This window comes from Anomaloglossus baeobatrachus, chromosome 7 (genome assembly GCF_048569485.1).
Source record: "Anomaloglossus baeobatrachus isolate aAnoBae1 chromosome 7, aAnoBae1.hap1, whole genome shotgun sequence".
NCBI lineage: Eukaryota > Metazoa > Chordata > Amphibia > Anura > Aromobatidae > Anomaloglossus > Anomaloglossus baeobatrachus.
Genome location: NC_134359.1, coordinates 281,913,113 through 281,939,258, shown reverse-complemented (window position 1 = coordinate 281,939,258; position 26,146 = coordinate 281,913,113). Strand labels below are relative to the sequence as shown.

The 26,146-nt window shown below is 47.9% G+C and overlaps 2 protein-coding genes across 4 annotated transcripts in view; one reads left to right on the top strand and one right to left on the bottom strand.

The window, feature by feature from the left end:
* Positions 1–26,146, top strand: part of NME3 (NME/NM23 nucleoside diphosphate kinase 3) — a 34,964-nt gene that overhangs the window by 1,627 nt on the left and 7,191 nt on the right. Inside the window, exons 2-6 of one of the 3 annotated variants that reach the window (XM_075318268.1) lie at positions 245–375; positions 609–710; positions 806–918; positions 8,614–8,734; positions 11,141–12,397. In XM_075318268.1, coding sequence (XP_075174383.1) covers positions 245–375; positions 609–710; positions 806–918; positions 8,614–8,731 — 464 coding nt within the window. In that variant the 3' untranslated portion in view covers positions 8,732–8,734; positions 11,141–12,397. Of the gene's footprint in view, positions 1–244; positions 376–608; positions 711–805; positions 919–8,613; positions 9,341–11,140; positions 12,398–26,146 lie in introns of those variants that run through there. The other 2 variants (XM_075318267.1, XM_075318266.1) reach the window with 2 other exon arrangements.
* Positions 20,745–26,146, bottom strand: part of MAPK8IP3 (mitogen-activated protein kinase 8 interacting protein 3) — an 87,628-nt gene continuing 82,226 nt past the window's right edge. Inside the window, exons 30-32 of the mRNA XM_075318269.1 lie at positions 24,883–25,068; positions 24,224–24,367; positions 20,745–23,440 (exon numbers count right to left, since the gene is read on the bottom strand). Of these exons, the coding sequence (XP_075174384.1) occupies positions 23,316–23,440; positions 24,224–24,367; positions 24,883–25,068 (455 nt within the window). The 3' untranslated portion in view covers positions 20,745–23,315. The remainder of the gene's footprint in view (positions 23,441–24,223; positions 24,368–24,882; positions 25,069–26,146) is intronic.

Here is a 26,146-nt window from a genome sequence, read left to right as displayed (position 1 = left end):
GGCAGCGGTAGATGGTGGGTGGACCTGTGGTAGTTGGGGAAGGGGGCAGCGGTAGATGGGGCTCAGCTGTAAATGTGGAACAGTTACCTGTTGCAGCCAATCAGGACCTTGCTATGGGCGACTCGTGCACTTCACAGTTTATTCGATCTCTGATTGCTGTCAGTGTATGGAGACACTTTTGTGGCCGCATTCCTTTAGAGCGCCAGGATCAGATATCCCATTTACATTTTGTATTGCTCTACAGCCTGGACGGGGATTAATGAACGCACCTTCTTAGCAATAAAACCGGATGGGTGTCAGCGGCGCCTGGTCGGCGACATCATCAGGCGCTTCGAGAGGAAGGGCTTCCGGCTGGTCGCAATGAAATTAATGCAGGTGGGTGACACGAAAGGAGAACCTTTTTTGAATTTGCAGCCTTCAAAAATTCAATCAATTGCTACTAGATCACACATACATTGGGGGGATTGATGCATTGGGGGTGTCAGCGGTTTGGCTTCTCTACCCCAGATTAATATGTCATTAGTGCTTGTGAACCCAGTGCTAAAGAACCACGGCCACCAGAGCCCATGCCAGTCGTATATTTCTCAGACTGACTTGTCTTGTCACAGGCTTCCGAAACCCTCTTAAAGGACCACTACGTTGCTCTGCGGAACCGTCCATTCTACAGTCGCCTGGTGAAGTATATGGGCTCCGGACCTGTGGTAGCCATGGTGAGTGCCGGCACCGAATACAAAACCTTCTGTGACTGCTGATTAGAAAACAGTAACAGCAGAACTGATTATAATGTGCACATTGATCTCCGCAGGTCTGGCAGGGCCTGGACGTGGTGAAGACGGCCCGCATTATGCTTGGCGAGACCAACCCCGCCGACTCCTTACCAGGCACTATTCGTGGAGATTTCTGTGTGGATGTCAGCAGGTGAAATGCACATGAATGGGCTGAATGGTTTGCATGCACACCGGACTAATCCACTTCTACAACACAAACACCTCTGCTATCACTTCCTAACACTTATGGGTGGGGTGATCATAGGGCGTCCCCCCCAGCGTAGTGTGGTGGATCACACATTCCTCTATGAAGTGCATTTCAGTTCGAGGCTGCACATTCTACCTGCGCTGTCTGCCCCATACAAGTGACAAGGTGATGAGCGAGCACTACCATGCTCAAGTGCGCAGAAGATCTAGAAAAATGCTTGAGTTTCCTACTGAAATCAATTATATTCAGTACATGAGTCGCACCATCCAAGTGTCAAGCACCCGAGTACTAGTTACGAGTACTGAGCATCCGAGCATGGTAGTGCCCGCTCATCACTAGTTACGAGTACAGAGCATGGTAGTGCCCGCTCATCACTAATTACGAGTACTGAGCACCCGAGCATGGTAGTGCCCGCTCATCACTAGTTACGAGTACTGAGCACCCGAGCATGGTAGTGCCCGCTCATCACTAGTTACGAGTACTGAGCACCCGAGCATGGTAGTGCCCGCTCATCACTAGTTACGAGTACAGAGCATGGTAGTGCCCGCTCATCACTAATTACGAGTACTGAGCACCCGAGCATGGTAGTGCCCGCTCATCACTAGTTACGAGTACTGAGCACCCGAGCATGGTAGTGCCCGCTCATCACTAGTTACGAGTACTGAGCACCCGAGCATGGTAGTGCCCGCTCATCACTAGTTACAAGTACTGAGCATGGTAGTGCCCACTCATCACTAGTTACGAGTACTCAGCATGGTAGTGCCCGCTCATCACTAGTTACGAGTACTGAGCACCTGAGCATGGTAGTGCCCGCTCATCACTAGTTACGAGTACTGAGCACCTGAGCATGGTAGTGCCCGCTCATCACTAGTTACGAGTACTGAGCACCTGAGCATGGTAGTGCTCGCTCATCACTAGTTACGAGTACTGAGCACCCAAGCATGGTAGTGCTCGCTCATCACTAGTCACGAGTACCAAGCACCTTAGCATGGTAGTGCCCGCTCACCACTAGTCACGTGTACCAAGCACCCGAGCATGGTAGTGCCCGCTCACCACTAGTCACAAGTACCAAGCACCCGTGTATGGTAGTGCCCGCTCATCGCTAGTCACGTGTACCAAGCACCCGAGCATGGTAGTGCCCGCTCACCACTAGTCACAAGTACCAAGCACCCGTGTATGGTAGTGCCCGCTCATCGCTAGTCACGTGTACCAAGCACCCGAGCATGGTAGTGCCCGCTCACCACTAGTCACAAGTACCAAGCACCCGAGCATGGTAGTGACCGCTCACCACTAGTCACAAGTACCAAGCACCCGTGTATGGTAGTGCCCGCTCATCGCTAGTTACGAGTATCGAGCACCCGAGCATGGTAGTACCCACTCATCACTAGTCACGAGTACCAAGCACCTGAGCATGGTAGTGCCCGCTCACCACTAGTTATGAGTACCAAGCACCTGGGCACAGCAGTGCTCGCTCATTACCAGTGACTTCCCTGTTGATGGGGTTTACTTTATGATTGACATTGTGGCATTACCAGTACTTGATTTCAGTTTTTCTTTTTTCTTCGGCGCTCTATTGGGAGACCCAGACGATTGGGTGTATAGCACTGCCTCCGGAGGCCACACAAAGCAATTACACTAAAAAGTGTAAGGCCCCTCCCCTTCTGGCTATACACCCCCAGTGGGATCACTGGCTCACCAGTTTTCTGCTTTGTGCGAAGGAGGTCAGACATCCACGCATAGCTCCACTGTTTGTAGTCAGCAGTAGCTGCTGGCTATATCGGATGGAAGAAAAGAGGGCCCATATGGGGCCCCCAGCATGCTCCCTTCTCACCCGCGGTGGTGCTTGTAAGGTTGAGGTACCTATTGCTGGTACAGAGGCTGGAGCCCACATGCTGTTTTCCTTCCACATCCCCTGGAGGGCTCTGTGGAAGTGGGATCTTGCCGGCCCCCAAGCCCTGGGGCCGGGCTCCATCCACAGACCCAGAGAACCAGCTGGATTTGGAGCGGGAGTGCCGTTCAGGGACAAGGCCCTGCAACTTTCAGGTACTCTGTGTCCCCGGCAGGCACGGACACTCTCAAGGCTTGCTGAGCGTTATAGTGCGCCGGGGACAGTAGCGCTGTGCGCTGGGGTTAGGTCACTGCAGCTTTGCTGAGTGACGTTACATGTTGGGAACTACTGCGCCGACCGCTACTGGAGCGGCGGCGCAGCTGCGACTTGTGGTGCGCCGGGGACTTTGCGCCGACCGCGCTTTTACGGCGGCGGCGCTTCTAACTTTAGCCCCCGGCTTCTGCGGCCTAGCGCCGCTTCGTTCCCGCCCCCACCCTGTCAATCAGGGTAGGGGAGAGACGCTGCTCAATGGGCAGCGCCGAGGGCTGGAGCTTTATTTACATGCTCCAGCCCTCTCACTAGGCACAGTGGGAAGCAGGCTTCCCGCTTTTCGTCTGTATACGCCCAGGGCCCGCCCCCCCTCTCCACAAGGACGCCGGCAGCCATTACACATGCAGTCTGGCTGGGGAAAGGCAGCAGGCTCTGGGAGACCCAGACTAAAGGGATTTCGGCGACCACACACCCGCTCCTAAGCGGGCGGTAAGCTGCACTTTAGTGCTGGCCCCACTAGTGCCTCAGTGTTATATTGGTGTACTTTTTTCTTGGTACCATATATATATATATAGTTGCACTGTAAGGTCGCTTCTTGGCTGGACACCCTGTACTGCTCTGAGGAGGCAGCAACATGTCATCCGCAAAACGCAAGGGTGCCAAGGCACAGGCTGTGTACACTGTTTGTACTGCATGTGGGGCTAATCTACCAGCAGGCTCCAACGACTCTCATTGTGTGCAATGTTCAGTCCCAGTGGCACTTCGTCAGCCAGAGCCTATGGTGGTAGTGGCCCAGGCAGAGACGCCTGTGAACCCTGCCCCGGTGACGGGGACAGACTTTGCAGTTTTTGCTGATAAAATGTCTGTGACTATGGCAAAAATCCTGGAGACCTTGCAGTCCAGGCCAGTTGCTCAGACCATGGACACTGCTGTGTCTATGCTCTCCGGTCCCCCTCAGTTGGAACTAATCCGTACTTCAGGGGGGTCACAAGCATCACAGGCTGAAGTCTCTGACTCAGATGACAGTCCCAGGCAGCCTAAGCGAGCTCGCTGGGAAAGACCCTCCACGTCATCACACTGCTCAGGGTCTCAGCGACAAGAGTCTCTCTGTGATGAGACTGAGGACGGTGATCAGGATTCTAATCCTGAGGCCCCTCTCAATCTGGATGCCCCTGATGGTGACGCCATGGTTAATGACCTTATATCGGCAATTAATAGACTGTTGGATATTTCTCCCCCAGCCCCTTCTGCAGAGGAGGCAGCTGCACAGCAGGAGAAGTTCCATTTCCTATATCCCAAGCGTAAATTAAGTGCTTTTTTGGACCACTCTGACTTCAGAGAATCGATCCAGAAACACGACGCTCATCCAGACAAGCGTTTCTCTAAACGTTCTAAGGACACCCGTTATCCTTTTCCCTCTGAGGTGGCCAAACGCTGGACCCAGTGTCCAAAGGTGGATCCCCCAATTTCCAAGCTTGCGGCTAGATCCATAGTCGCAGTAGAGGATGGCGCTTCACTTAAAGATGCCAACGACAGACAGATGGACCTTTGGTTGAAATCTGTCTATGAATCTATCGGCGCGTCGTTTGCTCCAGCATTCGCGGCCGTGTGGGCACTCCAAGCTATTTCAGCTGGTTTAGCACAGGTGGATGCTTTCATACATCCAGCAGTGCCGCAGGTGGCGTCCCTAACTTCGCAAATGTCTGCGTTTGCGACCTATGCTATCAATGCTGTCCTAGAATCTACGAGCCGTACCGCTATGGCGTCCGCCAATTCTGTGGTTTTGCGCAGAGCCTTGTGGTTAAAGGACTGGAAAGCAGATGCTGGTTCCAAAAAATGCTTAACCAGCTTGCCATTATCTAGAGACAGACTGTTTGGTGAGCCATTGGCTGAAATCATAAAACAGTCCAAGGGTAAGGACTCTTCCTTACCACAGCCCAGAGCAAGTAAACCTCAACAGAAAAAGTGGCAGTCGAGGTTTCGGTCCTTTCGAGGCTCGGGCAAGGCCCAATTCTCCTCGTCCAAAAGGACTCAGAAAGAACAAGGGAGCTCAGATTCCTGGCGGGCTCACTCACGCCCCAGGAAAGCAAATGGAGGAACCGCTTCCAAAGCGGCTACCTCATGACTTTCGGCCTCCTCCCTCCGCATCCTCGGTCGGTGGCAGGCTCTCCCGCTTTTGCGACATTTGGCTGTCACAGGTCAAAGACCGGTGGGTAACAGACACTCTGTCTCGCGGGTACAGAATCGAGTTCAGTTCTCGGCCTCCACTTCGGTTCTTCAGAACCTCCCCACACCCCAACCGAGCAGATGCCCTGCTGCCGGCGGTGGACTCTCTAAGAGCAGAAGGAGTCGTGATCCCTGTCCCCCCTCAGGAACGGGGGCGAGGATTTTACTCCAATCTCTTTGTGGTTCCACAAAAGGACGGCTCCTTCCGTCCTGTTCTGGACCTAAAACTGCTCAACAAGCATGTGAACGCCAGGCGGTTCCGGATGGAATCCCTCCGCTCAGTCATTGCCTCAATGTCTCAAGGAGATTTCCTAGCATCAATAGACATCAAAGATGCTTATCTCCACGTACCGATTGCTACAGAGCACCAATGCTTTCTACGCTTCGTGATAGGAGACGACCATCTTCAGTTCGTAGCTCTGCCATTTGGTCTGGCGACAGCCCCTCGGGTGTTCACCAAGATCATGGCGGCAGTGGTAGCAGTCTTGCACTCTCACGGACACTCTGTGATCCCTTACTTGGACGATCTACTGGTCAAGGCACCCTCTCAAGAGGCATGCCAACTCAGCCTGAATGTTGCACTGGAGACTCTCCAGGCGTTCGGGTGGATCATCAACTTCCCAAAGTCAAATCTGTCACCGACCCAATCACTGACGTATCTTGGCATGGAGTTTCATACTCTCTCAGCGATAGTGAAGCTTCCGCTGGACAAGCAGAGGTCTCTACAGACTGGGGTGCAGGCTCTCCTTCAAGGTCAGCCGCACTCCTTAAGACGCCTCATGCACTTCCTCGGGAAGATGGTGGCGGCAATAGAGGCGGTTCCGTTTGCGCAGTTTCATCTGCGTCCACTTCAATGGGACATTCTCCGCCAATGGGACGGGAAGTCAACATCCCTGGACAGGAAAGTCTCCCTTTCCCAGACGGCCAAAGACTCTCTGCAGTGGTGGCTTCTTCCCACCTCATTATCACAGGGAAGACCCTTCCTACCACCGTCTTGGGCGGTGGTCACGACAGACGCGAGTCTGTCAGGGTGGGGAGCAGTCTTTCTCCACCACAGGGCTCAGGGTACGTGGTCTCAGCAGGAGTCCACCCTTCAGATCAATGTTCTGGAAATCAGAGCAGTGTATCTTGCCCTTCTAGCCTTCCAGCAGTGGCTGGAAGGAAGGCAGATCCGAATTCAGTCGGACAACTCCACAGCGGTGGCATACATCAACCACCAAGGGGGGACACGCAGTCGGCAAGCCTTCCAGGAAGTCCGGCGGATTCTGATGTGGGTGGAAGCCACAGCCTCCACCATATCCGCAGTTCACATCCCCGGCGTAGAAAACTGGGAAGCAGACTTCCTCAGTCGCCAGGGCATGGACGCAGGGGAATGGTCCCTTCACCCAGACGTGTTTCAGGAAATCTGTCGCCGCTGGGGGGTGCCGGACGTCGACCTAATGGCGTCTCGGCACAACAACAAGGTCCCAACCTTCATGGCACGGTCTCGCGATCAAAGGGCGCTGGCGGCAGACGCCCTAGTGCAAGATTGGTCGCAGTTCCGGCTCCCTTATGTGTTTCCACCTCTGGCACTCTTGCCCAGAGTGCTACGCAAGATCAGATCCGATTGCAGCCGCGTCATACTTGTCGCCCCAGACTGGCCGAGGAGGGCGTGGTATCCGGATCTTTGGCAGCTCACGGTCGGCCAACCGTGGGCACTACCAGACCGACCAGACTTACTGTCCCAAGGGCCGTTTTTCCATCGGAATTCTGCGGCCCTGAACCTGACTGTGTGGCCATTGAGTCCTGGATCCTAACGTCTTCAGGATTGTCCCAAGGGGTCGTTGCCACCATGAGACAGGCTAGGAAGCCCACGTCCGCTAAGATCTACCACAGAACGTGGAGGATATTTTTATCCTGGTGCTCTGCTCAGGGAGTGTCTCCCTGGCCATTTGCATTGCCTACCTTTCTTTCTTTCCTGCAATCTGGGTTAGAAAAAGGTTTGTCGCTCGGCTCCCTTAAAGGTCAGGTCTCGGCGCTATCCGTCTTTTTTCAGAGGCGTTTGGCACGCCTTCCTAAGGTGCGCACGTTCCTACAGGGGGTTTGCCATATCGTACCCCCGTACAAGCGGCCGTTAGATCCATGGGATCTGAACAGGGTACTAGTTGCCCTCCAGAAGCCGCCCTTCGAGCCTCTGAAGGAGGTTTCACTTTCTAGACTATCACAGAAAGTGGCTTTTCTGGTAGCGGTCACGTCTCTTCGGAGAGTGTCTGAGCTGGCAGCACTATCATCCAAGGCTCCCTTCCTGGTCTTCCACCAGGACAAGGTTGTGCTGCGCCCTATTCAGGAGTTTCTCCCGAAGGTGGTATCCTCTTTTCATCTTAATCAGGATATCTCTTTGCCTTCGTTTTGTCCTCATGCAGTTCATCGGTATGAGAAGGATTTACATTTGTTAGATCTGGTGAGAGCACTCAGAATCTACATTTCCCGCACGGCGCCCTTGCGCCGTTCGGATGCACTCTTTGTCCTTGTCGCTGGTAAGCGCAAAGGGTCGCAGGCTTCTAAGGCTACCCTGGCTCGATGGATCAAAGAACCAATTCTTGAAGCCTACCGTTCTGCTGGGCTTCCGGTTCCATCAGGGCTGAAGGCCCATTCTACCAGAGCCGTGGGTGCATCCTGGGCATTACGACACCAGGCTACGGCTCAACAGGTGTGCCAGGCAGCTACCTGGTCGAGCCTGCACACTTTCACCAAACATTATCAGGTGCATACCTATGCTTCGGCGGACGCCAGCCTAGGTAGAAGAGTCCTGCAGGCGGCAGTTGCCTCCCCGTAGGGGAGGGCTGTCTTGCAGCTCTAACATGAGGTATTTCTTTACCCACCCAGGGACAGCTTTTGGACGTCCCAATCGTCTGGGTCTCCCAATAGAGCGCCGAAGAAGAAGGGAATTTTGTTACTTACCGTAAATTCCTTTTCTTCTAGCTCTTATTGGGAGACCCAGCACCCGCCCTGTTGTCCTTCGGGATTGTTGGTTTGTTTGCGGGTACACATGTTGTTCATGTTGAACGGTTTTCAGTTCTCCGATGTTACTCGGAGAGGATTTGTTTAAACCAGTTATTGGCTTTCCTCCTTCTTGCTTTTGCACTAAAACTGGTGAGCCAGTGATCCCACTGGGGGTGTATAGCCAGAAGGGGAGGGGCCTTACACTTTTTAGTGTAATTGCTTTGTGTGGCCTCCGGAGGCAGTGCTATACACCCAATTGTCTGGGTCTCCCAATAAGAGCTAGAAGAAAAGGAATTTACGGTAAGTAACAAAATTCCCTTCTTTTTGTTCAGGAATGTGATCCACGGCAGCGACTCCAAAGAGAGCGCCCAGCGTGAGATTTCTCTCTGGTTCAGACCAGACGAGATTGTCTGTTGGCAGGACCATGCTGAGAGCTGGATCTACGAGTAAAAGGTGTGGGATTGATTTGGAGCTGTTACACACACATCACAGGGATTTTTTTTGTCTCTCCTTCATTACAGCTATTAGCCAAAAGGCTGGAGATGAAACATGAATGTAAATGGTTCCCTGTAAAGTTGAGCAAAATGATCTGATCTGCAGTATCCTGATCATGTGGCCTTCACTGATCCGGTAGCCATGGACTAACTCCTACTATCTGCAACATCCCATACGCCTCTTCTGGTTAGTTGTTTGCGGCGATGTCCATTATGTTGCAGGTAGTTGGAGGTTTCCAGGGCCCTGGACTGGGATCCTGCAAGTCGTCATGCTGAACTTTAGGTTGCTGCTTATTTGGAGGTCAAATTAAACCAGGCCATGGTGCCCAAATTCTATCCAAACTATACTTTTATAATTTCTGATGCCCCCAAACCCCCCCCCCCCCCACACCCAAATAGTATTGAGTTCTGGACAATCTTAAACTGACCCTTCAGCCTCCTAGAGAAAATATAGAATATTTACAGGGTGTGTGTATATGGGTATAGCATATTGTACCTGTGATTAACAGATTGCACACAGCATTCAGGATATTTAAAGGGGACCAACCACCAGGATTTTCCTATATAAACTAAAGCCAGTGCTATACTGGCACTATCATGCTGATTCTATACATACCTTTACTTGTGAGATCGGATGTATCGTTTCTGAAATACAGGCAAGTCAAGTTTGTGAAATGCACTGTTGATTGATAGCAGCTACAGAATATTTATTAGGTGGGTCGGGTTTTGCCAGTTATTTCTGCCCCTGTCTGCTGCCTGTCCTTCCTCCCCCTGTCTGTTATTACAAGGGGAGGCAGGAAGGACAGGCAGGCAGACAAGGACGGGAATAACTAGCAAAATCTGACCGACCTATTAGATATCCTGTAGCTGTTAGTAATCAAATAAAAGTGCATTTCACAAACTTTACTTGCCTGTATTTCAGAAAGTATACATCCGATCTCACAACTAAAGGTATGTATAGAATCAGCATGATAGCGCCAGTATAGCACTGGCTTTAGTTTATAAAGGAAAATCCTGGTGGTTGGTCCTCTTTAAAGGGAATCGGTCAGCATGATCCAACCCACCAAACTGTTTGCCTCCTCAGCGCTATTCTCTTCCCTTCTGCACTTAAATCTGCTTGACTGACAGCTTGCTGCTTTGACTACTCAGTAAAAAAAGCTGTCAGTCAAGCTGAGAAAGGTGGGTTAGGTAGCCAGGGAGGCAGAGGCTTCAGGAAGTGCTTTGACACTTCAAGAGCACTTAAGCGTGCTTTCACACGTCAGTTTTTTGTCATCAGGCACAATCCGGCGAAATCTGAAAAAACGGATCCGGCGTCTGTTGCAGCCGGATCAGTTTTTCCCCCATAGACTTCTATTAGCGCCGCATTGTGCAGGATGGCCTTGCGTTCCATCCAGCTTTCGCCGGATCCGGCAAAATTTGCTTGTTCAGCGGCCGGATGGAACGCTGAGGGGCACGTTTTTTGTGTCCGGCGAAAAACCGTATCGCGCCGGATCCGGTGCAGTACAGAGTGTTTTATAATGGAAGCATATGGATGCCGGATCCGGCGTAATGCGGCAAAAAAACGGATACGGCAACCGAAGACGGTTTTTTGAAATGAGCATGCTCAGTATCACAACGGATCCGTCAAAAAATCTGAAGGAACTGATGGAAAAAACTGATGCAACTGATCCGTTTTTTTCGCCGGATCGTACCTGATGGCAAAAAACTGATGTGTGAAAGCAGCCAAAGCCTCATTTGCATAGTCATTAAAACAGCAATATTATATCTATTTTTGTCAAAGTCAGGAGCAACAGATTGTATAAGTAAAGGTGTAGATGACATTGTTTTATGACTGTAGAAAAAGTTTGCAGGGGGTGGATTGTTCTGGCTGTTTTGCTTTAAGGCTATACTGATTTTGTAAAACCATAAAGCTCCATAGAGCTGTAAGCTTGGTTCATTATATTCATGGGGGGTCTCGAGGTTTACATTCAAAATATAAACTGGGTACAATACGCCTGCCTGAATGAGTGCAACTGTACAGACCGTACGTATGATAATCTATCCCAGTCGTCCATGTACCACTGCTCGTTTCTACTCAAGATTAAAAGCTTCCATTCACTCTTTAAATACCTAGAACTATTGAATGGGCCACAGCACCTCTAACACTGAGCATGATGGATTGTGTCCCGTCCCTACTTGAATGTCACCAAATCCGTCCTCCTAAGCCAGACTGACTGCAGCAATATCTACATGCTTTACCCTAGGCCTGGTCATTTCACATTTTTCGGGCATGCACGTTTTTGTTTTTTTTTCCCGTATTTTTGGTAACACTTGAATGTATTTATTGGGATTTTCAAGATTTTCCCAGCGTCATATTATTTTACAGCAGGTGACTGGTGCTGTCAGGACAAGCGAGCGGCTGCAGATCAATAGGTTGTAAACCTCCGACCAGGGCCGGCTCCAGGTTTTTGTGGGCCCCGGGCGGAAGAGTCCCAGTGGGCCCCATCCACACGCAGACACACATACGTACACATACATATACATATTTAACGACAAACTCACAAAAATACATATAGAACTGACACATCTATACAGTCATATACACTGACATACATAGATACACATTATACATGCATACAGACAAACACACACAGCTCTGCTGGATACATACATACAGACACAGCGCTGCTACATACATACACACATAGCTCTGCCACATAAATACACACATAGCTCTGCCACATACATACACACATAGCTCTGCTATATACATACACACATAGCTCTGCCACATACATACACACATAGCTCTGCTATATACATACACACATAGCTCTGCTATATACATACACACCTAGCTCTGCTACATACACACATAGCTCTGCTACATACACACCTAGCTCTGCTACATACACACATAGCTCTGCTATATACATACACACATAGCTCTGCTACATACACACCTAGCTCTGCTACATACACACATAGCTCTGCTATATACATACACACATAGCTCTGCTATATACATACACACATAGCTCTGCTACATACACACATAGCTCTGCTACATACACACATAGCTCTGCTACATACACACCTAGCTCTGCTACATACACACATAGCTCTGCTATATACATACACACATAGCTCTGCTATATACATACACACATAGCTCTGCTATGTACATACACACCTAGCTCTGCTATATACATACACACCTAGCTCTGCTATATACATACACATCTAGCTCTGCTATATACATACACACATAGCTCTGCTATATACATACACACATAGCTCTGCTATATACATACACACATAGCTCTGCTACATACATACACACATAGCTCTGCTATATACATGCACACATAGCTCTGCTATATACATGCACACATAGCTCTGCTATATACATGCACACATAGCTCTGCTATATACATACACACCTAGCTCTGCTATATACATACACACCTAGCTCTGCTATATACATACACATCTAGCTCTGCTACATACATACACACCTAGCTCTGCTATATACATACACACCTAGCTCTGCTACATACATACACACATAGCTCTGCTACATACACACATAGCTCTGCTATATACATACACACATAGCTCTGCTATATACATACACACATAGCTCTGCTACATACATACACACATAGCTCTGCTATATACATGCACACATAGCTCTGCTATATACATGCACACATAGCTCTGCTATATACATGCACACATAGCTCTGCTATATACATACACACATAGCTCTGCTATATACATGCACACATAGCTCTGCTATATACATACACACAGCGCTGCTATATACATACACACATAGCTCTGCTATATACATACACACATAGCTCTGCTATATACATACACACCTAGCTCTGCTATATACATACACACATAGCTCTGCTATATACATACACACATAACTCTGCTATATACATACACATAGCTCTGCTATATACATACACACATAGCTCTGCTATATACATACACACCTAGCTCTGCTATATACATACACACATAGCTCTGCTATATACATGCACACATAGCTCTGCTATATACATACACACAGCTCTGCTATATACATACACACATAGCTCTGCTATATACATACACATAGCTCTGCTATATACATGCACACATAGCTCTGCTATATACATACACACATAGCTCTGCTATATACATACACACATAGCTCTGCTATGTACATACACACATAGCTCTGCTATATACATACACACCTAGCTCTGCTATATACATACACACCTAGCTCTGCTATATACATACACACCTAGCTCTGCTATATACATACACACCTAGCTCTGCTATATACATACACACATAGCTCTGCTATATACATGCACACATAGCTCTGCTATATACATACACATAGCTCTGCTATATACATGCACACATAGCTCTGCTATATACATACACACATAGCTCTGCTATATACATACACACATAGCTCTGCTATGTACATACACACATAGCTCTGCTATATACATACACACCTAGCTCTGCTATATACATACACACCTAGCTCTGCTATATACATACACACCTAGCTCTGCTATATACATACACACCTAGCTCTGCTATATACATACACACCTAGCTCTGCTATATACATACACACATAGCTCTGCTATATACATACACACCTAGCTCTGCTATATACATACACACCTAGCTCTGCTATATACATACACACCTAGCTCTGCTATATACATACACACCTAGCTCTGCTATATACATACACACCTAGCTCTGCTATATACATACACACCTAGCTCTGCTATATACATACACACCTAGCTCTGCTATATACATACACACCTAGCTCTGCTATATACATACACACCTAGCTCTGCTATATACATACACACCTAGCTCTGCTATATACATACACACATAGCTCTGCTATATACATACACACATAGCTCTGCTATATACATACACACCTAGCTCTGCTATATACATACACACCTAGCTCTGCTATATACATACACACCTAGCTCTGCTATATACATACACACCTAGCTCTGCTATATACATACACACCTAGCTCTGCTATATACATACACACCTAGCTCTGCTATATACATACACACCTAGCTCTGCTATATACATACACACCTAGCTCTGCTATATACATACACACATAGCACTGCTATATACATACACACATAGCTCTGCTATATACATACACACATAGCTCTGCTATATACATACACACCTAGCTCTGCTATATACATACACACCTAGCTCTGCTATATACATACACACCTAGCTCTGCTATATACATACACACCTAGCTCTGCTATATACATACACACCTAGCTCTGCTATATACATACACACCTAGCTCTGCTATATACATACACACCTAGCTCTGCTATATACATACACACCTAGCTCTGCTATATACATACACACCTAGCTCTGCTATATACATGCACACCTAGCTCTGCTATATACATGCACACATAGCTCTGCTATATACATGCACACATAGCTCTGCTATATACATGCACACCTAGCTCTGCTATATACATGCACACCTAGCTCTGCTATATACATGCACACCTAGCTCTGCTATATACATGCACACCTAGCTCTGCTATATACATGCACACATAGCTCTGCTATATACATGCACACATAGCTCTGCTATATACATGCACACATAGCTCTGCTATATACATGCACACATAGCTCTGCTATATACATACACACATAGCTCTGCTATATACATACACACATAGCACTGCTATATACATACACACATAGCACTGCTATATACATACACACATAGCTCTGCTATATACATACACACCTAGCTCTGCTATATACATACACACCTAGCTCTGCTATATACATACACACCTAGCTCTGCTACATACATACACACCTAGCTCTGCTATATACATACACACCTAGCTCTGCTACATACATACACACATAGCTCTGCTACATACACACATAGCTCTGCTATATACATACACACATAGCTCTGCTATATACATACACACATAGCTCTGCTATATACATACACACATAGCTCTGCTATATACATACACACATAGCTCTGCTATATACATACACACCTAGCTCTGCTATATACATACACACCTAGCTCTGCTACATACATACACACCTAGCTCTGCTACATACATACACACCTAGCTCTGCTATATACATACACACCTAGCTCTGCTATATACATACACACCTAGCTCTGCTATATACATACACACCTAGCTCTGCTATATACATACACACCTAGCTCTGCTATATACATACACACCTAGCTCTGCTATATACATACACACCTAGCTCTGCTATATACATACACACCTAGCTCTGCTATATACATACACACCTAGCTCTGCTATATACATACACACCTAGCTCTGCTATATACATACACACCTAGCTCTGCTACATACAGACAGAGACAGACACGCGCGGCTCCGGGGGGGGGCATAAATCGGGGTTGGGGAGGGCACATACCGCTCAGGTCACGGTGGAGAGGGGGCCCACACAGCGCCGGAGGGACACGCTGTGCTGGGGGTCGCTGGCTGGCACTGCAACTCTCATCTGTGGGACTGAGCAGGATGCCTTTCTGTAGCTCCGCCCACAGATGAAGTTCAAACCAGGAAGTCTGCGCGCCTTAAAGAGACGGCGCCGCAGATTCCTGCCGAGGACTGCGGTCCCCGGAACTCGGCCCGGGGACCGCAGAACTAAGGAGAGTGGGCCCCGGCCAAGGTGCACCAGAGCTGACGAGGCCGAGTGGGCCCCCCCGGCTCTCCAGGGCCCCGGCATTTGCCCGGGTATGCCGGGTGCTGACGCCGGCCCTGCCTCCGACAGTCATCGATTTTTGTTTTTTTTTATGGAAAGCTCATTACTTTCTGTCAATCATGTACCTCACTCACGCATCAATATCCAGGATATATCCCATGTCCAAAAAAATGGAATATGCTTGGAGATTGGCCTCTTCAAATCATTCTAAGTTTATCAAGTTTTCCTGTGGCTCTCATTTCTGCATCAGATGGTAAAAGGGCTATTAACGTGGGGTTCATCGGCCACTCGGCAGATATCTGTTGGTCTCGCACACGCTGCCTATTCTTAAAGGAGTTGTCCGACATTAGCTTAACAAAAATTTTTGAGTTTCTGTGCTGTATTGTCATATAAATCACACCTACATTGTTATTTTTTGTTTTCTAACTTTTTGTTTTTCTTGAATTATCCCTTTATTCTCTGCAGCTCTGGTTTACATTCAGATCCAGCAAACATGACCACTTCCTGTGCTGAACCTCAGTCAGAGCTGTCACCGCCCGGCCTCAGTGTCCAGCCTCACCCTCTGCACACACATTCCCTGTCAGTATTCTTCCCCAGCACCTGACCTGGTATCACTACAGCATTGCAAATAACAGCCCCACATCGGGCTCTGCACCGCACACGCACACATATGGCTCTGCACCGCACACGTATGCTCTGCACCGCACACGTATGCTCTGCACCGCACACATATGGCTCTGTACCGCACACGCACACATATGGCTCTGCACCGCACACGTATGCTCTGCACCGCACACCTATAGCTCTGTACCGCACACATATGGCTCTGTACCGCACTCGCACACGTATGGCTCTGCACGACACACACATGGCTCTGTACCGCACTCGCACACATATGGCTCTGTACCGCACTCGCACACATATGGCTCTGCACCGCACACATATGGCTCTGCACCGCACACATATGGCTCTGCACCGCACACGCACACATATGGCTCTGCACCGCACACATATGGCTCTGCACCGCACACGCACACATATGGCTCTGCACCGCACACATAGCTCTGCACACGCACACACATGGCTCTGCACCGTACACGCACACATATGGCACTGCACACATATGGCTCTGCAACCCCCCCCCCATCCCCATCGGGAACACATGTGGAGTACATACTCACCCGTCCTCGGTCCCCGCCGCTCCTGCACGTTCGCGCGCTGTCTGTGCTCTGGCCATATCAGCACAGTAGTGACGTCACCGCTGTGCTGAAGAGAGCACAGACAGCGGGAGGGACAGCGATGAGAAGCAGCGCTGCGCTGCTTCTCATCAGCACTTTCAAATGTACCGGCATCTGTGATCTGTGATGCCGGTACATTTGAATGTGTGATCCTGAGCAGGGGGCCTGGTGCTGGCGCTGACATCACGGCAGCTGCCGCCAGGCCCCGCCCCCAGGTCACGGACCCCACAGCAGTGCAGGGGGAGGTTACTGGAGAGGTGCGGAGGAATGTGTGGGAGGGTGCAGGGAAGGGGGCGGGGCTCATCGCACTGTACCCGCCCAGCAGGGAGGCGACATGCTGTTCCACATTTGCATGTCAACATGGCCCTGCCCATGTTGACATGAAATGACCGGAAGCAGCAACATCACGGCAGGAGCGGTCACATGACCGCTCTGAGCCGGGGGAGAGGGGCTGACAGCAGGGCAGGTAAGTGGTCTCTATCTACTTACCTGCCCCAACGTAGCCCAATATGGAAATAAAAAAAAAAATGTCAAAGAAGCCGGATAACCCCTTTAATATTAGGACAGGTGCAGAAACGTGCGTCGTGGCTTACAGACACCACATTGGTAGCACCTTTCTCCTAATTTCCATGGTTTGCTCCATTTATCAGGACCTGATCATACCTTTTGGCCTTTCACCCCCAGATTAGTGTGTGAGTCAACAAATTACATTTAAATTGAAGGATGAGGAGGTCCAAGATGTCCAGAAAGAGGTAAACGAGTAAATGTCACGCATCAAAGTTTGAGGGGGCTATGCACTGAACCTGACCAACTGGAAAGGACATTTAAAGGGAACCTGTCAGGTCAAAAAAGCGTTTTGACCTACAAGCAGGAGCCTGTGTGAGCTATTAACCCCTTCCTACCTATCCCTGTGTTGTTATATTGTGTAATAAAACTTATTTTATTACTTCCATATTTGCTATGTAAATAGCATAGGTCTATAGCCACATGGGCGTCTCATCGTCCTGTGGGCGTCTACATGCTTTCCATGGTATCACGTCCCTGTGGGCGTGATACCATGGATTTACATCAGCGACGCCAGTTCTGCAGCTTCAGAATCTCGCGTGTGTGCTTACCATTCTCGTCGCCTTCTCATCCTGATGCTTGCTTCTCGGCTTCTGACGTGCACTGCACATGAACAGTGCCGCTGGCGTCTAGTGAGCATGCGCAGTGCGCGTCAGAAGCCGACACCAAACACCAGGATGAGAAGGCGGCGAGAACAGTAAGCGCACGCACGCAAGATTCTGAAGTAGCGACGGTCACGTCACTGGTGTAAATCCATGGTATCACACCCACAGGGGCGTGATACCATGGAAAGCATGTAGACGCCCACAAGACGATGAGACGCTCTTGGAACGCACCAGTTTAACCAGTTGTGTGCATCTTCTACAGTCCTGTGTCCAATGAGGTTTACGTTAATGCAGTTTGTCAATTTCCAACGTCATTGCCATTGTGGTCCAGAAAATGAATTGTTTACTACTGAATGTAGGGTTTGCACCCGATACTTGATGCCATGCACTGTGTAAGTCTTGAATGTTCACCCTAATCACATGGACGGCAAAAGTTGCCAAAAGTGATCACCTCATGGCCTTTGTCAATGATATTAGCCTGTGGGAAGGGTAAGGAGTCCACACTCCAGGGTCCGATTCATTTTCACAGAACATATTTACTGCACACCTCAAAGTGATGTCCATAGAGGATGCTAAGAAGGTATGGGGGCAGCCGCACATTTAACTTCTGGTGAAGGGTAAAATTGGCCCGGTCATCAGCGGCACGAATTTACCAGCTGCCGACCTCAAACCTTTGTTCTTCATTTGCGCTACAGATATTTTTTGCAGTGTGATGTCTTACATTTTCATGTGTTTTCACTACGTGGGAGCGTACCTTTTATAGACGAAAATCTGAAGTTTACAATTTTGTTCTGCTTGTCGAGTTGAAAAATTATTGGGCACAATGGGTCAAGAGTAAGTGGATAATCTGTTTACAGGATGAGGATCAATAATTGTTTTGTACCGCTTATTGTTCCCTTTTTGTAATAAAAAAAAATAATTGGAAAATGTTGTAATCTTTATTTTATTAAAAGTTGCCTGAATATTTCTAGAAATCCACTTTTTACTGTTGGATTATTCAGTTTCTTAAAGAAGACTGATCTAATGATTCTGGGCGAATGCAGCTATACACGTGCGGTAACTGACAGCCAAAACACATGAACATTCATGTCATGTGTTTTCAATCAGCTGAGCCTGGAAAGATGCTGCCATACACCTCTGGCAGGGGCTTATTGTCACAGAGTATGTATTGACGAAACAGGGGCTCCTGCGCTGTCCCTTATCTCGGAGGTAGGCTTGATGGTAGCCAGGTTAGAGCCCCCAGCGTGACCCCGACTCCTGTCCAAGCCCTGATCTTACTCTTCCCCACCCACCACCACCACCACCACCTACCCTGGGAGTGGGCCGAAAATCGAGTAACAAAAAGACATGGACAATGGAGAACAGAACCTCGTACACACAGCACTCAAACACAAAGGGGAGACAATATGTGTACAGGAGAATAAAGAATTGGATAGAGAGAAACTCACAACAGGGGGAACATTCACACCACACAGAACAGCAACTGTAGTTCACTATGAACGGAATAACCACTGAGCCCGGGATCGCTGAAACGATCTTCGGCAATCTAATACTACATTCCCTAGCTTTAAATAGGAAGAGACTAGCTGTGGATGGTGATTAGCAACCCGGCTCTCAGAAGAGTTGCACACTACTCCAAAAAGGATTAAGGCTATGTTTGCACGTTGCGTACTGTCCCTGCAGAAATTTCTGCAGCGATTTGAACAGCACACGTGCGCTTCAAATCAATGCAGAAAGAGTCCGTAGTGAAAAAAAAAGGCGATTCCATGCGCTCTGAGTGCAGCCCCTCCTATAGACAAAGCAGGAGCTGCAGGCAGAGCGCAGGAAAGAAGTGACATGTCACTTCTTAGAACGTGGGCTTCGGGCAGCAGCCGAAGCGCTGCGCTCTAATACGCCACGTGCGCACGTCTCCTGCATAATCTTCATAGATTATGCTGGGGACGCAGGACGCATGCAGTTACGCTGCGGTGAAGATCGCAGTGTAACTGCATGCAATTCCGCAACGTGCGCACATAGCCTAACTCCTGCACAGCTGGGACCAGTGAAACAACTCAGCCGACGCCCAGCAGAGCTGAGTACTTAAGAGACCAGGTTGCCTGTTGGACCCTGCATTGTGAACAGAGTCCGATGCCTTAGTAGTAATTCGCGTGTGTGGACCCGTACAGCGCATGACACTTATCTCTTGTACAATATTGATTTCACACACCCAATCCTTTTTTTCCCCAAACAATATCTGTTGGGGGTCAAGAGACTCTCTTAGACTTTCACAAAGGCTCCCACCTTTAGTATAATTTGGAGGCCTTTAGGGTTGGGTTATTTTACATATTCTGCAATATTAATATACAACATAGGATAATGCAACCACAGTCATTTCCTATGACAGAAATATCTTTGCAATAGCGTAATTAAAAGTCATCCATGAAGGGATTGTATTTTTGCAAACGAAAGCCGTGCGTGCCCATTCAATGTCACTTTGGAGCTCAGCCCCAAACATTAGAGTTAATCCATACAATCCGTATTGCAGCCATATCTTCTCATTCGTGTTTCGGCCCCAAGTCCTACACTGACAAAGCTTCATATATGGCCACAATACTGTTAGATTGGGTTACCAGACTTGTAGTCGGCTGTGACTTGAGACCGAAGTTTCATCTAGTCCTTGGATGTTTTCTGGCAGATCCCACAAATTCTGATAGGATCCACCGCCTATACGTTCTGCAACCGGACCCCCATGGCCATCACCACCACACCACACCAGCGTCTTGCATTCATTTTGTAATACATTTATTACATACATAACAATTACATGGTGTTCATGTCACAAGGGGGAGAGAGAGGAAGCAGAGCGGTATTCATACAGCTGTCTTTACATAATGCCACCGATAAGACCAGAAGACGGACGGACACACTGCGGAGTTTACAAGCCTTTTTGGAACAGACACGTTAGAGCCCCCCTTGTGACACTTTCTTTACATATGTCGTTGCTGTAGGTAGAACGAGCTGTTAGAGCCGAGCACTTTATACCTTGCTGGCTGGTTAGTAATGTGCTTTATTTTTATGGTTTAACCCCTGAACTCCCAGAAAATCCTGCAACACTTGAGTATTGGAGGCAGTGCGGGAGCGCCTGGAGCACATGCAGGGAGGTCGTCTGGGGAAATAGCGATTTTTAGATTAGTTTGTTCAGGCCCGGCATTACCACTGGTCATTGAATTATGAGATATGTATGGAGTAGCTTAGATTGCAGGTTTTTCTTCGGCCTTCATGCTGAGCGAGTCCATTTGCCACATTCCCCATTGTTAATGTGTCAATATAATGGTAAGTTCTACATACACCAGTGCAATGGACCAGGCACCATAGTGAAATAACTTAAGGCTCACCTCCTGGTGCTGGCTTTGCCCCGATATTGGCAGTCCTATGCAAGTTGTTGGTGCTGATTTCTAAGAAGCAGGGCCCATTAATAGAGAAGATCGCGAAGGAGGATGGCAGGTTAAGTGGCAGATTACCCCTCCACGAGCCGGTTCTTTGGACTTAAAGGTGTTATCTGGTATGGTCCTGGGCTGCTCACTTGTGCAATGGAGACTAGTATTGCTGATATTTTGACCTCTCACACCGAGGTGCATGTATGATTGGCAGGTACCGTGCACATGTCCTGGTCATTAGAATAAGGCTGCGTGCCCTACTGCCCACGATCAGTGTTCACAGCATTTTGGATGCAGCGTACTTTCGTTGCGTCGTGCCGTACAAGCACGGTGGATGTGATTTCTAAAAATCCCGTGCCCACTGTGCGTGTGCGGCCCGCAGCGAAAACTGACCTGCAATCCGGTTTCCCAAGTCACAGCATGTCAATTCTTGCTGTGGAGACGCAAGCATTCTCCGCAGGGAGACCACAGCGGTCCGAACCTTCATTGTGGGCACAAGCAGCTGCGGTCTCCTGCGGAGAAGACTCATAGCCCCACAGGTCAGGACCTGCCGCGTCTGGGACGCAGCGGGTCCTCGGGTCCTGATCGTGTGCATATACCCTTAGACAATTGCAATACCCATTTATCATGCATGCGTTGTGCAGGATCAGAATATCGGGACACCCACCTCCAATGGGGAAGTGACTGGTTCTGTTCGGCACCCACACCCATTAAAGTCAGCCAAAGTCGTTGAGTTTGGCAGGACCGATTGGCCATCTAATGAGTAAGAGGCCTCCTAATAGATATCTGTGGAGAGAAGGATTGGCCATGTTAAAGTCAAGTGCTCCATCTTTTTGTTCTCCGGCAGAGATGTCTGTCAGTACTTTGCTCTCGTCTTTGAAAACACATGCGCACCACTCACCAGAGTCCAGTAGTCATGTGTATGGGGGAATAGCTTTCGACCGAACGAGTATATAGCCACCTTAGTCTCGCAGCGGGCATCTCAGATGCAGAAGTGATCAATTCAAGACGATCCATTTAAATGATAGATTAAAACAATATGGTTGCTCTTTTCCTAAAAATCCACCACCCCTACCTTCAGGCCATGTGTGGTGTTGCAGCTCAGCCCAATCTATCAAATTATATTATATAATTAATATCTACGTTTACTGTGTCAAAGCTCTTATGAATTGTTCTGAAATTTGCCAGCAGGCACAAACCTCTCATATTCAGCTTTGGAACTGCAAGTCTGGCAGGCAATGATGGGTGTTGTAGTTCTACCCTAATGGTGATGCAATTAGTCTTATTGCTTGCAGGGAACCAATCAGGGCCTGCGTTTCACTTTTTTTTTTCAGTGCAATTTAGGAAATTTGACTTTGATCTCCTTTACCATAGATCTAAAAAAACTGATGCACTACGCCAATACTGATTGATGTGTTCAGCTTTTGCATGAAGTAGGAACTAATTAATTAATTTTGCATAATATGAGAACGATTTGGCATGAGAAAAAAAATGGCTGAAATGCCGTGTAGCCAGAACTTTTGTGCACGCGTAACTCCGTAAACATTCTTAAATTGAAGCCCCAGCAATCCGTATTGGAACCGGCCAAACACTTCAGCGCCAGCCCGGATGATCGGACTATGATCGCTCGGCAGAGGTGATATTTAGTCAACCAGTTTATCATTCTTAGGCCTTGGAACAAGAAGCATGAGAATTAGCTTAGAATGCGAGTCTCCAGGACTTTGTGGATATGCGGCCATGTTCTGGAGTTTTCTAGATATTGGACAAGTCAGAAGGTGAATAAAACAAGATGAGAAGACCAGCAAAACACAGGCCGAGAAATTGCGCAGAATTGGGTCAAAGTTCCAGTTTGGTATTTCCAGCGGGTGCAGGGAAGCAGGAGGCGTCTTGGCATTCTGGGGAGAAGGCTAAGGGTGCGTTTATTCAGGGACGTAAGAGACCTGCCATACAATAATGTGGCTTCGCTCTGCCTTAGAGAGTACTGGTTTGGTCTGAGTCTCCCCATCTCCAGAGTGTTCTTCTGTCTCGTCATCTTCTCCATCACCTGGAAAAAAAACAAACATTATTCCTTTGACCAAATCAGTGCTTTGTATTTTATATTTCTAATCCTTTGCTTCTCTAAGAAAAAGTGGTGTCTCCTCATCTCCCTCTTCAAAACGATTAATGCCAAAAATTTAGAAAGATAGTTGACCACTAGAGATAAGACATTTGATTTGGTCAAGTGTACACTCCAGTCCTCTGTAGCAGCTAGTCTTCGCTTTTGCTCCTGACATTCTGGGTGCCTCTGGTGCTTACTAGGCCCTGCGACGTCACAAAGTCACCTAAAGGCTAGGGAATGGGCCCTACACAACATCGCGGGTACTAGTAAGCGCCAGAAGAAGCCAAGACGGCTGGAAGCAAAAATGAAGAATGCCATCATGGAGAACACTGGATCAAGGCAGTGTGCTCATCTCTACTGGCCAAATTCTGGAGTCTACAGCCACCTTTACCTCTTGTTTGTCCAGACATTTGATCTTCCCTTGATGATTTCTGTAAAACACTGGTGGACTCCAAGCTGTAATTGTAAAACTACCATTCTCCGTATGCTGAGGGTTGTAGTTGAACAACAGCCACGGTTTTGAGACATTGCACAACAGCCACGGTTTTGAGACCATTGATTTTGTATATCTTTCCTTTTCTTCTATATAATGTGATGCCTTCAATCTGTGCCACCCTAGCTGATGTGGAACCATGATTTCCAGCCTTGCAAGCCGTTAGGACTTAGTAACACAGCAGATGGAGGACACATGTGGAATCCATTCTGCTACAAAGAGATGATTGAACTCACCAATTCGGAAGTCAATGTATCCCTCTCCTCCACTCAGCACTAGCACATTCTTCAGTTTTTGTTCCTCCGTCTCTGCGGATGGGGTGCCTGGGTTCTCGGAAGGACTGTCCAGGACGCTGCCATTAAGTGTGGCCAGTACGTTACCTGTTAATACACACAATGATGAATCTATGGATATCTTATATTTAATGAACTATCGGTGGTTGGCCTTTATTATACACAATAGGCATCCCCAACCAGTGGATCGCTGGTCCCTGGTGTGTGGCACACTATTGTCTGCTAGCTTGAATTACCACCAGGTCAAGCAGACTGATAAAAAGCAGAGCGCCAGATGGAACTTTTGTGAGTAGCCCAGCCAATGCAGTGTCCCTTGACAAAAAAAATCTGTATCCTCCAGCCGATTTTCAGCACTGAATGTTACTATTATGTGAGAGTGTAGGTGGATACCACTGTGGGACGGGGTACTTTGGATGGCACTGCTGTGGGAGAGGGAGGCCTAACACCATGTAAGTGAGGGAGGTTTTGTGGATGCCACAAATGTGGGGAAACCATAGATGTGGCTTGCGACCATGTCTCAAAATTGAATATAGATCTCAAAATAAGAAAGTTTGAGAACCCCTGATTTACAGTAGACAAAACTATAGATATTTAGATGTTACCTGGTACAGATACAAAGAACTTGACGGCATCACGGTGGCCATGAAAGCAGAGCTGGGCCTGAGCCATAGAGCAGTATGGTATGAAGCTGCCTGCAGACTTTTCACTATTCTCATCACTGTACACGTGGATGACTCCACCACCGGCCCGGGCTACTTCACCGGAAGATGTAGGAGATGTCTTGTTGGCTGAAAACACATAAAAGGATTAAGTGACACGATGTGGCTTCTTACAAGGCCAAGATCAGCTGCCTCTATAGATGGTGCTTTTCCTGGACCAACCCAAATGTCAAGGCGTTGATCTCATCAAACTACCCTTCTCTAGAAGGACATCTCATAGTACCGTATTTGCTGCTCAAGCTTTTTCTAAGCAGGTTCCTACTGAGAGGTGCAAGAGAAAGCAACATTTGCTAAAGCATGGACTTGCATCCAATAGAAGACATGGAAAGCCACATGAATCACAGGCATCACGGGCCATTCGGTTGTAGCCATCTATACATTAGAACCGTTTAGAGAATAACGGAAGAACACCCCATCCGTAAAGTGAAAAGAGCACCACGCCTCAGCAGACATCCAACTAGGACTGCAAGGGGTGACACAAGAAATCCGTAACAAATGATCCTGCCTCATCTCTTCCGTCCAACTGAAAAGGAAGTTGCCAATTGATCTCTCGAATTTAAAGGGATTTTGGCAGCACAAAATGACTGTTCAGATCTAGCACAGGCCCTTAGTGCACTGTTGGTGTGGTCGAGCAGTTCAGTGCACTAATTTGTTTTTTATTTATCTCTGTTTCTCGGGTTGTTATGCATTACAGAAGCTCAGAGTTGAACAAAATAATTTTAAATATTGTCAATTGTCCATTAAAAAAGTAAAGTGTAATATCAGTCAGTCTCATTAGATAAACATTTTGCACAATATCATAGGACTCATACATGATATGGAAATAGTGCCCCATATACTAGCATGAACACTTTAACATGCACCAAGTAGTGATTCTGGAAAGTGGGTGTGTGAGCGGATAGCCGTGTAACAGGCAATGTTAGGAGATTAACATAATAAACTGTCTGTGCCCAAAATGGATTCTGGATCAAACTCTCCCATTAGAAGTCAATAAGTGTACGAAAAAAAAAAAAAGAGATCACATACGGATCACCATCCATATATCGAGCGTTTTGCACATCTAAATTAATATTATAAAGATAAAAAACTGTATTTGGCTACTATTAAATTCATGTAAAGATCAGATTTACAAAACGGATTGCATTTA